The sequence below is a fragment of the Arachis hypogaea genome, chromosome 8, assembly GCF_003086295.3.
Source record: "Arachis hypogaea cultivar Tifrunner chromosome 8, arahy.Tifrunner.gnm2.J5K5, whole genome shotgun sequence".
Lineage (NCBI taxonomy): Eukaryota > Viridiplantae > Streptophyta > Magnoliopsida > Fabales > Fabaceae > Arachis > Arachis hypogaea.
The window spans coordinates 37,137,450-37,149,757 of NC_092043.1; the positions used below are offsets into that span (position 1 = coordinate 37,137,450).

General features: G+C 31.2%; 1 protein-coding gene across 1 annotated transcript; it reads right to left on the reverse strand.

Annotated features, from left to right (window-relative positions):
* Nucleotides 1–1,013: 1,013 nt before the first annotated feature.
* On the reverse strand, nucleotides 1,014–4,773 carry LOC112707292 (G-type lectin S-receptor-like serine/threonine-protein kinase At4g27290). Its single transcript, XM_025758968.2, has 8 exons — nucleotides 3,714–4,773; nucleotides 3,293–3,595; nucleotides 2,992–3,111; nucleotides 2,747–2,895; nucleotides 2,432–2,642; nucleotides 2,070–2,307; nucleotides 1,839–1,989; nucleotides 1,014–1,749 (listed from the first exon to the last, which is right to left on the reverse strand). Exons 1-8 carry the CDS (start codon nucleotides 4,699–4,701, stop codon nucleotides 1,471–1,473), a joined length of 2,439 nt encoding a protein of 812 aa, XP_025614753.1. The 5' UTR covers nucleotides 4,702–4,773; the 3' UTR covers nucleotides 1,014–1,470.
* Nucleotides 4,774–12,308: the final 7,535 nt, after the last annotated feature.

Sequence of the window (12,308 nt, forward strand, 5' to 3'; positions counted from 1 at the left end):
TTCGGCTGCTTCTTTTTTTTTTCTTTTAATAATAATAATAATAATAATAATAATAATAATAATAATAATAATAATAATAATAATAATAATAATAATAATAGTACAATTAGATTAGTGTTATGATAATAATAATAATAATTAATTTTAATTTTTTGCCTATTAAAATAATTTTTAATAAATACTTTAAACTAATAGAATAAGTTATAATTAAATTAAACTTTAATAATTACAAAATTCTATTTATTTATATCGATAAAATAGTTTTTTTAAAAAAAATTTCAATAAATATAATAACTTATAAATAATTAATTATTTAATTTTTAAAAATTTGGGATCTTACACTTATTAATAAAGGTGGAATTATTTCAACAAAAGTGGTCAAATAATTCTATTATAAATATACTGATACTTCTCAAGTATATTCACGTTCCAATCTACTAAAAATCTGCTTAAAATTCTTGCTAACTTAAGTATCGAAATCTTTTACAGATATCACTTCCACCTCCTCATAAAAAACTCATACGACAACATATCGACACCCAAAAAAATAAAATGTTGCCTCACAAAAAATCTAAATCTCACATCGAGACCCAAATCAATTTTCTAAGTAACCCTCTTGGAATAGCTTATAACTAACATCTTTTGAATTTGACATTGCTGCAATGTTTTAAGGGGGGCATTTCTTCAACAACACCTTTAACACGTATTTCAACCGTAGTCGCGACAGTAACGTACACTTACTCTTGGGTCTCCTTATCCTCAAAGACTTATTGCCTATTGACCTTGACTCTTCCCAAATAAAAATTATCACCACAAATTGTGCTTTCATTCTAGTTTTGAAATTAAATAAAATTTATCCTTCGGATATTATAGAATTAAATAAAACATTAAATAAAAACTATTTTAATTTATTTTAGATCAATTTCAATTTTATTATATTCCAAAGGCAGAAAAGAATGCCAAACAAACCCATGAGTTCTACCATTCAAAGGTTTGTTTCTTGTACATCCCTGTTTAAAGATCAAGTAATATTAATAAGCATAATCAGTTGGGGACTTAGGTGTGAAACCATTCAAGCACACAGAAGTGAATACTGAATACACATGTAATGAAGCTATAACTAACTATCAGAAACAGAAAAATAACTAACTTGATGACATCAGCGCATCTAACTAACTAACTAACTAACTAACTAATTTTGAAATAGGAGATTGTTGTTTTGGTTTTCTTTTAAGGGAAAGCCTTTGCCCTTTGCCTTATATTATGGAGGCGATAGCATAGCACAGGATATACATGTACTATCCAAATTGAACTACATTATTATGCAGAACTCCATAGCAACTAACACAATGCACCCAGGCAAAGAAATAAAGAAAGAAATTAAAAACACTACTAGCCATGCCATATTGCATGAGTTTGTTTCATTTACATGTGCAGCATATTGTGATTATTGAGGCATGCTTCCGAATCCTAACGAGCTTCTAAAGTTGTAATACTTAATTCATTGAGAGATGAAGGATGTTGTTGATCCGAATGATCTCCAAGAAACAGAGCTGGTGGATTTGGCTGAGGCAAGCTAATTTCACTGCTTAACATCATAACCACTGATGACATGTTTGGCCTATCATGTGCATTCTGCTGCACACAAAGGAGACTTATATGAATGCAGCGCAACGCTTCAGAGAGATCACCTTTGAGGTATTCATCAACTACTTCTATATGCCTTTCTTCTGTCCATAAATCCCAAGCCTATATATGCATATACCAAATTATGTAGCATTCATTGTGAAGTATAAGTTTGGATAGACATGATCAAATGATAGCTGATCTATACTTACGTATCCAACAAGGTATGTACTTTCGTTATCATGATGGTTTGCTTTGTTCTTCTTTCCGGATACTATCTCCAGCAGCAAAATGCCAAAGCTGAAGACATCAGATTTCACTGAAAAATTTCCGTCTATTGCATATTCTGGTGCCATGTATCCACTAATGAATAATATAAGAAAAAGGATTAGTTTGGTATTGAAATTGTATAATTAAAATTAAGAGGCATTATGAATCCTTACTAGGTTCCAACCACTCGACCCGTAGTTTCTGCACTTTGATCTCCTTTAAAAATTTTGGCCAAACCAAAGTCTGATATTTTAGGATTCATATCACTATCAAGTAAAACATTACTTGCTTTGAGATCTCTATGAATGATTTTTAGTATTGAATCTTGATGAAGATAAAGAATGCCCCTTGCAATTCCACAAATTATTTGAAAGCGCTTCGACCAATCCAAGAGCATTCTTTGCGTTTTATCTAGTCATTTTTGAACAATGTATAATATTTTCAGAACAAACAGACAGTTAATTATGCATTTCTTGAAGTGCCACAACTACTATGAGCAATTTAACATGGATCAAAGCATCTAGAAATTTCATACCAAATATAAATAAATCCAGACTTTTATTAGGCATGTACTCATAGACAAGCAATTTTTCTTCCTCATGAATGCAACACCCATGAAGCTTTACAAGATTACGATGCTGAAGTTTGGCTATTAAGACAATTTCATTCTTAAATTCTTTAAGTCCTTGGCCAGAACTTCTAGAAAGTCTCTTAACAGCAATTTCTTGTCCATTTTCCATTGTCCCCTGCCATTTACCAATAGCAAATACTGTAACTTTGTAAGCTACAAACGGCTTTAGTTTGTTTTTGCATGATTATCAAACCAGCTTATCATGTATATAAATATTACCTTATACACAGGTCCAAAACCACCTTCTCCGAGCTTGTTGTCGATTGAAAAGTTGTTTGTGGCGCTAACTATAACTGATAGGTCAAACAATGGAAGCTCCAAATCCTCTTCCTGTTCTTCCTTGAAATGATCTACTACTGCGGCATTACCTGGATTATATTTTTTGACACAAGTTAATTTATGTACTAAGCCCTAAACATAATTCAGCAAGTTACTGTATGTACATCAACAAAGAGATTTCTTACTTTTCATTGTGCCACTTCGTCTTATGTATATGAAATAAAGAACTAAGAGAAGTACACATAATAAGGCAACAGTGCCTCCAATTGCAACACCAATCTTGACCTTGCTTCCGTTGTTTGTCTCTTCGATGGTTTATTTTCACACATAGCACAAAATTTAGTTGCGATTGTAGATAATAATCAGTATCACAATCTTATGAAAAATTAATTCGATACAAATAAGTATTTGATGTGCATATGGTATATGCATGTAAAAGTACAAAACAGTTTAAAAGTTAAACTGAATAGTAAGGGTATGAGATACCTAACACCGAAGCAGGAACTCTGACATATAGATCGTGTTCTGCATCAGCTAGGTGAACCCTCAAGTCATTAAGATCACCAAACCACATAGCACAACCACTCCCTGATCCTCTGGTGTCTGAGTTTGAATAAGCCATACAAGAACAGTTTCTGAAGCATTTCTCTCTGCATTCAACAAGATTCATGCTCTGGTTCAACCAACTATGTTCTGTATCAGGCATTTTCATCTTAACATACTTAACAAATCCATCACTTTTGCAATCCAGTGGTGTGTCACGCACACAACCTTCATCGTACTTCCCACCTATGTCACACAAGAAACGAAAGAGCTCAACAAATTAAGAGTGGAGCTTACTACAATAAAGAATTAAAGAAAACAAACAAATAAAACAGACACTAAGTAAGATACGTTGTTCCCATACCATTCCATTGACGGGGTGACTTGGGCTTAAATCCTCTCAAACATTGGCAAGCTGGAACCTTGTTACCATCACAATTCCCATTGGGGCCGCAAGAACCGTATTCATCGCAGAAATCTCTGGGCAGAAGAGCATACACCTTCCACTGTTGCTCATTCTGATCCCAAGCAGTATGAACACGCTTCAAGGTGCTCTGGTTCATGACCATCCTAGCTTTGACCGAGGTATTCACAAGGTGGAACATGAAGTACACTTCATTCTGGTCAGAGAAGTATGTGAAGTTGAAAACCATGCTGGGCTTCCTCGTTGGTTTACCACTATAATCAAGTCCTGTCCATGGACCACTGTTGAACTGTTTCTTGGACCCGATTCTCTGCATTGGTTCTGGCCAGTTGGTGACATCCATTTCCCATGTGAAGCTTCCCGGTGAAGGATCACTTTCATTCTTCCACGCCGATAAGCGTCGATCGAGCCCGGTCTTCAAATCCTTACCAAGCTTCATCCCTGGCAAGAGTGTATCACCAGGGTAATCAAAGCTTTGCCATAGATAGTTCTTCTCTTCATTCTCATCAATTTCTTCTCTCAGAACGAGGTTCCCTGAATCCAATAGCTGTAAAATTGGATTCTTGGGTTTTCTTGATACGCTCACGGACCATAGAACCGAGTTATTCTGATGGAGGACAAGTAGTGCGCTGCTATTCTGTGTGATGTTTATCGTCAGCAATGGAGAGATGTGTGTTGTGACAGGTTCTTCTCTGTTTGCTACCCATACAATGGTTTGAATGGCGATCTTCTTGTACCAAATGCCAAGGTAGCGGTTATCGGAGTTGCGGGGAGAAAAGAAGCCAAGCTCGAATTCTCCGTTCTTGGAAACCAAGGTTTGGTTTTCAGTTAGAGGATGTAAGTGAGTTATGGTATCAGTTGCTGAAATGGTGTTGGAGATTAAGAACATGATCATTGCTATTATAACGGCAAAGTTTCTGTTTTCCATTTTTTGCTTGTCTAAAATATTTGCAAGCTCTTCTTGGAAGCATCTTTTAAGCAGGTCTTTTATATAGGATTGCACCACATTAAACATATATTAAAATATAAAATATATAATAAAAATAAATTAGATAGTATATATATTTATATATTATTGAGATATAAATATTTATAAGTGTTTTAAATTTTTACTTTGCAAATTTTGAGATAGAAACTAATTTTAAAATTAGAACGATCTGCATTTTTCTAAATCTTTAACTTTTATCGTTAAATTGCAGTCCAAGCAATTTAGTAATTTGTTTCTCCACTTGAGTTTAGAAAAGTTAATACTTATACAGATAAATTAATAATATTTGGTCATAATCTACAATTAAGATGTCATTTATTTTTTTTTCTTTTTTCTTGTATTGTTTTATATTTTTATGCTGATTCTATTAGGACTCTACTTTTTAGAATAATTTCTGTTTATTTTTTTATTTATCTTATTATTTATATAATGACTAATTTAAATAATTAATTTTTTATATGTATATAATATTTTATTTCTAATGATGATACTATTTGGTTCTCCTAAAATTTTGATCACAATTAAAAACTATATTTAAAATTAAGGGCCAGCTATATCAAATAATTTTAATTAGGTTTTTTAAAAAGTGAAAATTCTTGCAATTAATTATATGTAAAATTGTTAGTTAAAAATTATTAGATGATTTAACATGTTTGATAAAATTATTATCTAATAATTTTTAACTAATAATTTCACATGAAAATAAATGTGTATAAATTTTCACTTTTTCAAGAATTGTCAAATTTTTATAACCGTCATATCGCTATAATAATTTTTTTGTGGTGCAGGTGAAGTCGATTGCACGTAAAGTTGATATCTGAGAGTCGTTAGATAAAAATTATAGTCAAATCAATCAAATTATCTAACCGTTGTCAAGTATCAACTTCACGTGAAGTCGACTGCACTTGCGTTTCCACCTTTTTTCATAAGACGTGCCGCTATAATAAAGCTGTGTTCCATTCGAATTGGATCAATGTATATGTGGGTCTCTAAAACTCATATCCGATTCAATTGTAAGAGTAATCTAACCGCTCTCCTCTACTCGGTTATCGCCTTTAAGTGATAACAACCCTAACAATAAATACTAATTCTCCATTTTACAAGAGAAATAAGTGATATGCATATTATATTATTAATAAAAGTAAAATACCACCATAGTGAAGAACAGTGACAAAACTACCATGTCCAATGACATCACGGCGGTAACTACCACACATGATAGTATTACAACAATATAAACCACCAAACACTCTGATTCTCATAGTGATGAGAACTATTAATAGTACGGTGTCATTGAGGTCCTATACACAATTTACGCATTTTGCACAAACATTTAACATATACAAGGTACTACAATGCAAAAATAAGGAAAAAACAAGGAGAAAAATGCTTAGGTAAGAAAACTAGTGAAGTGACGAAGAGTAGATGACAGAAGCAAAGGTTGCAATAAAAGTTTAGGAGATAAAAAGCGAAGTTTGCAAAGTAAAAAAATTTGGAAGAAATGTGAGGGAGAAAAAGAAAAAATGGAGAAAAGACTATTTATAAAACTAAACAAGCTAAGGAGAGGGACATTAAGGTAAAATCCTTGTTGTAAATAGTTTTAAATGTTGACATAATAACCAATGAAAATCGAAAAGATATGAGAGACACTAAAGTGACACACGTCTTTTTAAAATCACGTAGAGTCTTAGTTTGATCACATTCTTGATAATACGAACTTATCGACGGCATACATATCGCTATCTGACCAACTTGCTACCCCGAACTCTTACCTAAAGATCAAAATTCGAGTAAGGACACTATTTATAACCGAGTTTACACAACACTAATTCAGTCCATTCTCTCTTCGACATGTAGGATACTGTTATGATTGGGCCTACCTAAGTAGGTCCAATAGCGCCAAATACACTACAGAAATTCTGTTTCACTCGAATCGAATCAACATAGATGCGGGTCCCAAAACCCGTATCCGGCCTACTTTGGGGAGTAAGCTAAGCGCTCATTCTCCTTAAACATAGCGGTTAACTCCTCACTTTATAGGAGAGTAACCGTCCATGATATTCAATAGTTATCTATTGGGTTGGATATGCAACACTCTCATTCTCAAGTTTCACTCAACATAGAAATCAGAATATTCGGTACCCCTTCTAGCTAGTAGCTAGTAAGCCCATTTTTGACCAAATTTCCTTTGATTTAACACAATGAAAGATGCAATGATTGATTGTTTCTGAAAATTGTAGACACATCTTCGGCAGGTAGGCTAAATCGATGGGATGCGATGATGAAACTTTTGTAGCACTGAAAATTTTTCATGGAAGCCCCTCTAGAGAAAAATCTTAATTTTCGCTGGGATTTTCAGCTTCCACAATTCTCGCCACAAATTTCGTTGCCTCATAATCTCTGAGCAAAATTCAATGGGAGGATGCGCGAGAACCCATAAGTCACATAGTATCCAGTACTCACTTCATACAAACCACTTTTATTAAGGGCCGAATAAATTTTATCTTCTCCACCCCTAATTGTTGTTAGCATACGCTGACTAGTGCCCTAAGAAAAAATACTTCTAATTAGAGTTTGATTCCACTGACCATTAGAAAGTATTAAATCTTTGACTATCAATAGTAGTTGATTCTGTAGATTAGAATTTTCAGATGAAAAAACAACATAAGGATGTGGAGGAGCAAGACAAAGATCGCTAAAGATTCGGATACTAGACCCATTACCAATTCGCCAGATCGGCCTTTTTTCAATAACTTTACGCCCATCCAATATGCTACGCCACCCCCACGAAAGTATTGTTCCGATATCTGCATTAATTATAGAACTGTATCGAAAATATTTATCTTTGAGAAGTCTAGATAGGAGTAATTGTGGATGAGAGACAACTTTTCAACATTGTTTTGCTAATAGTGCCAAATTTTGAGCCCCTAAATCCTTAAAATCTAGTCCACCTTTCAATTTTGGTCGTATCATAATATCCCAATTAACCCATATTATTTTTTACTCTATACCTTTTTTACTCCATCAAAATTAAAAGAATATGTTGTGAATCTTCTCAATTAAAGTATCAGACGAAAAGTATGAAGGTTAAATCTTCTATTTTCTAATCAGTTTACACATATCTCCTTGAAAAGGTAAAGATAATTTTTTTACTATGGTCAATTTCTTTCAAAGATAAAATTTTATTAATTAATTTTAATAAAAAATAAGATAATTTTTTTAAAAAATAAGATAATTTTTTTAATATAGATATAAAAATATTAATAATATATTAACTATTAATCTTTTTTAATCTTATTTCTTAATAGTAGATTCATATGAATACAATTAATTATTTTAAGATAATAATTTATTTTATTTTTGATATTGTACTTAATAAATAAATTAAATAACTAAAATTATATATTTAATAAAAAATATAATTTTATATTTTAAAATATTAAAAATATATTTTAAAAATAAACCAACTAAATATATTTCTATTATTTTCAACGTTTAAAAATTATTCATCTTTTCAAAAACTAATTGCATATCTTAAGACGTGAAAAATTAAAAATAAAAATTATTTTAAAAAAATAAAAATAAAAAATATTTTCACAAACTAATTATTAAGATATTTATCAAGTCAGAAATTTAATGATTAATCTTTTGAATATAAAGTAGACGATTCTTCTAACCAAGCAAATTTTATTTCGATCTTTCAATATCAAATTCGGAAGAGATGCTTAAGAAAACAGATCCTCTTCCATCTGTTACGTTGACATTAATCAGGCACCCTTAACCATCGTTATTTGTTTGTGAGTCTCCTTGTCCACATTGAAGCCAGGTAAGAAATGATGAAAACACTCAACTATAAACTATTAAATGCTTACTGATTTTTGTTAGGGTCCCGACGAATGCTTGATGTTGATGGAACCGCTTGGAAGTCTCTACTGCGTGACTTTTGTATTTGAATTGTGGTTTTGCATTTGTCCACGAAGTCACAGATCGTGATCGACGGATTTAACTGGGAACACTATCCCACACCATAGACCAATCTTCTTTCTTCTTTTTTGACTGCTTCAAACTTCAAACCATACACATTCTTCCTTCTAACAAATTTTTGACTCGTTCAAACTATTCGCATGGGGTTCTCAGGTTATAAATACTAGTGTAGAGAAATTTATATCAAATGATAGTGGTACTTTCATATTTTAAATTTTTTTTAGATGCATTGTTAGTATAAAATAATTTTATATATATTTAATTACGTAAATATTTGTACAAAAGAACATATGTAATAACTAATAATAAATACTAAATGAATTCTTACTAATGACGTGATATCTTTATCCATCGAAAGAAAACATACATTTCAATGTATTTTGAAAACATTTACAATTTTTTATTATATACTTTTGTCTATCAAAATTTTTTTAAATTTAGGTGATGGAATTATTATGAAGGTGATGGCATATGTATATAAAATTGTTATAATTAATAGACTGCACGTTTTTGGTATCTAAATGTCAATAATAATAAATATAGAAATATATTTTACCAATTTGCTACTATTCTAGTATTCTCTTCTATCTGTGTTGTAATTTTTGTCTGCTAATTATAGCCAAAATAAAAAAATACAAATGGTTATATCATTTAAAGTGTACCTTTTTCTTTAATTTTTCTCTTGTTAATAAATGATTGCTAAAAATATCAAGTTTAAAGTTTTACATGGGTAGAGAATAGTTTAAATGAGAAGTATATAATATAGAAGAGCTATATTTACCTATTATTATTACATTAAGAAAAATGAATTTTAAAAGTAAAAAAAGTATAAGTTTAATTACTATTAGTCTTTTGATTTTTATTTTTATTGTGTATGAATTACACTATTTTTTTTTTTTTTTTTGGTCATGACACTATCTTTAATTAGGGTGAATGTTCTTCCCAATCATCTAATTTTTATTAAAGAACAGATTATAAGACAAGAAAGATAACATGACATACATGTCCCCTTATGAAAACTTAAAAAGGAAGGCTAAGTAGGGAACCCTCTCTCTCTCTCTCTTTGATCACAAGACATGGTGAGATAATTTGTGGGATTGGCTTAGGCGCTTTAACATAATTTGTGGGATTGCTAGGGGCCTATTATATCTTCATGAAGATTCACGAGTAAAGATTATACATAGAGATCTTAAACTAAGTAATGTTCTATTAGATAGTGAGATGAATTCAAAAATTTCAGATTTTGGTTTAGCAAGAAGTTTTAGAAAAGATCAAAGTAAAGAGAATACACATAGCGTGGTGAGAACTTTGTAAGTTGAATTCTCATTTACAATTTTTTTTATATTCTTTTTTAGTAAAGATCAAAAGTTACTATATAAATTCACTAATTGATATATAATTTTTGTTTTGTCAACCTAAAGGGGATATATGGCACCTGAATATATTGTTTACGAAAACTTTTTCAGTAAAATCTGATATTTTTAGTTTTGGCATTTTACTACTCGAGATAATAATCTAAAAGAAAAACAGACAATTCTATTATCCAAATTCCAAAGTCAATCTATATGGACATGTGAGTTTGATACTTTTTCTTCTTATTTTATTTTGGTATTACTCAAATTAAGTTTTTAGTCCTAGTAAAATTTGTGATTTTGTATTCTAATTTCTGCAATTTTCTTTTTTCTTGTAAAGATTAAATGATTTTATTTTGATCTTTACCTTTAGTTTATCTATGTTAAAGCTGACATGATGTTAAACGCAATGTATTATTTAATCTGCTATGGGACATTTAACTTTTTATATCACCATCTAATTGAAACAATTAAAGTCACGGATTTTACTAGGAAAGAAAATCTATCTAAGCCTTTTGACTATATATCCAACCAAATTGATAACAAGGCTAACGTGTTTGTAATAGGCATGGGATCTGTGGAAACAAGGAATGTCATTAGAATTGGTGGATGAATGGTTGAAGGAGACATGGAATGTGTCTGAAGTGCAACATTAGCCTCTTATGTGCACAACATCATCCCCAAGATAGGCCAACCATGTCATCAGTGAACTGAAATTGATTTACCTCAACCCAAACACCCTGCATTTTTCATTGCTGAATCTTCTCAAGGCACAAACTCCACCTCTTGTAAAAACGAATTGAGCGTTACAGAGTTGGAACCTCGATAACAAATTAAACATCATATATATATAGACATTTACTAGCCTTAAGTTGCATTTAGTACGTGATAGAAAGTTGAAAGGTTTGTATCCATTATAAACACTCTTTTTTCTTGCAGTAATGTTAGGGAGACAAAAATATAGTCTAAACTTGTTTATTAGCATTTATTTATTGTAGGGTGCATTAAAGTTTGACAGTTTTTGACTAATATTTTTTTGTGGTGAAGTCTACTATACCCTCTTTAAAATAAAGGGTAAATTACCCCTGGTGACATATACAGTGATTATCATAAATTATCCTTTCACCAGAGCTTCAAGATTCACGTTACCTTCTCTTTTCTTTTCAATTGACGCTATATTTCTCTTAAAATTTGTTAACAATATCATTACATTTTTGAAAATCTTTACACATAGTACCAAAAACATTACCTGACAAGACAAATTTCCTACTGCAGTAGAATTGAGGGATGAAGTAGCGTTTACAAGATTATTACTATTTGGACTATTGTCGCTACCGCCCTGAGTGAGTCCACCTGAAAGACTCAGAACCGTTTGATAAATTGTGGTCACGATGAGAGTAGCAACTACCATGACAGCGTTGCATTGATGTTCTCTTATTTGTATTCTATCGCGATCCATTAGTATGAAAACAAGTGACCAAAGTGACTTAAATTTTAGTTTGTCTTCACGGTTGGAATCATCATCAACCGATGCACTACATTTTGCTTTAACTTTCAATAATGTTTCTGTAATCGTTGGCAAAGCATGAGCTTCAACTAAGTTTAATTACTGTATATGTCGCGAGGGGTAATTTACCCTTTATTTTAAAAAGGATAGGGTAGAATTCACCTTTTTTTGTTACCAAATATTTTTGTTTTTTCTTGTTGATGACAACATATGTAAATGTGTAATACGCAACAATACACAGGCTAACAAGGAAGAAAGAAATGAAGGAAAATTACAAGATTGCCAAATTTGGCTCATTATAGTTACTACACAAAGCCATTTAATAATATGCTGTTCTTTTGCCACAATTGAAAATGGACATAATTAATTTATTGACAGAAGTTAAATTACTCTTATTTGTTAAAAGAATATTTCTTATTAGAAGAAGAATACTTTCTAATAACAAATAAAACTGGTTCTTAGACATCTCTGGCTAAAATGCTGCTGCAGAAACAGAAAACTAACATGAATGCAGCGCAATTGTCTCTCTTCTATCCACGACTTCCATGACTTAAAAAAAAAAAGAATCAAATTATTTGTTATGTTTCATTAATTTACAATGATAGTAAGAATCTATTTATAACTAGAAGGTTAGATAGAAAAAAACGAGGCCAAACAGTATTCGTTCCCAATAATGAAACTGTAGCTAGCTTACGGGAGACTAA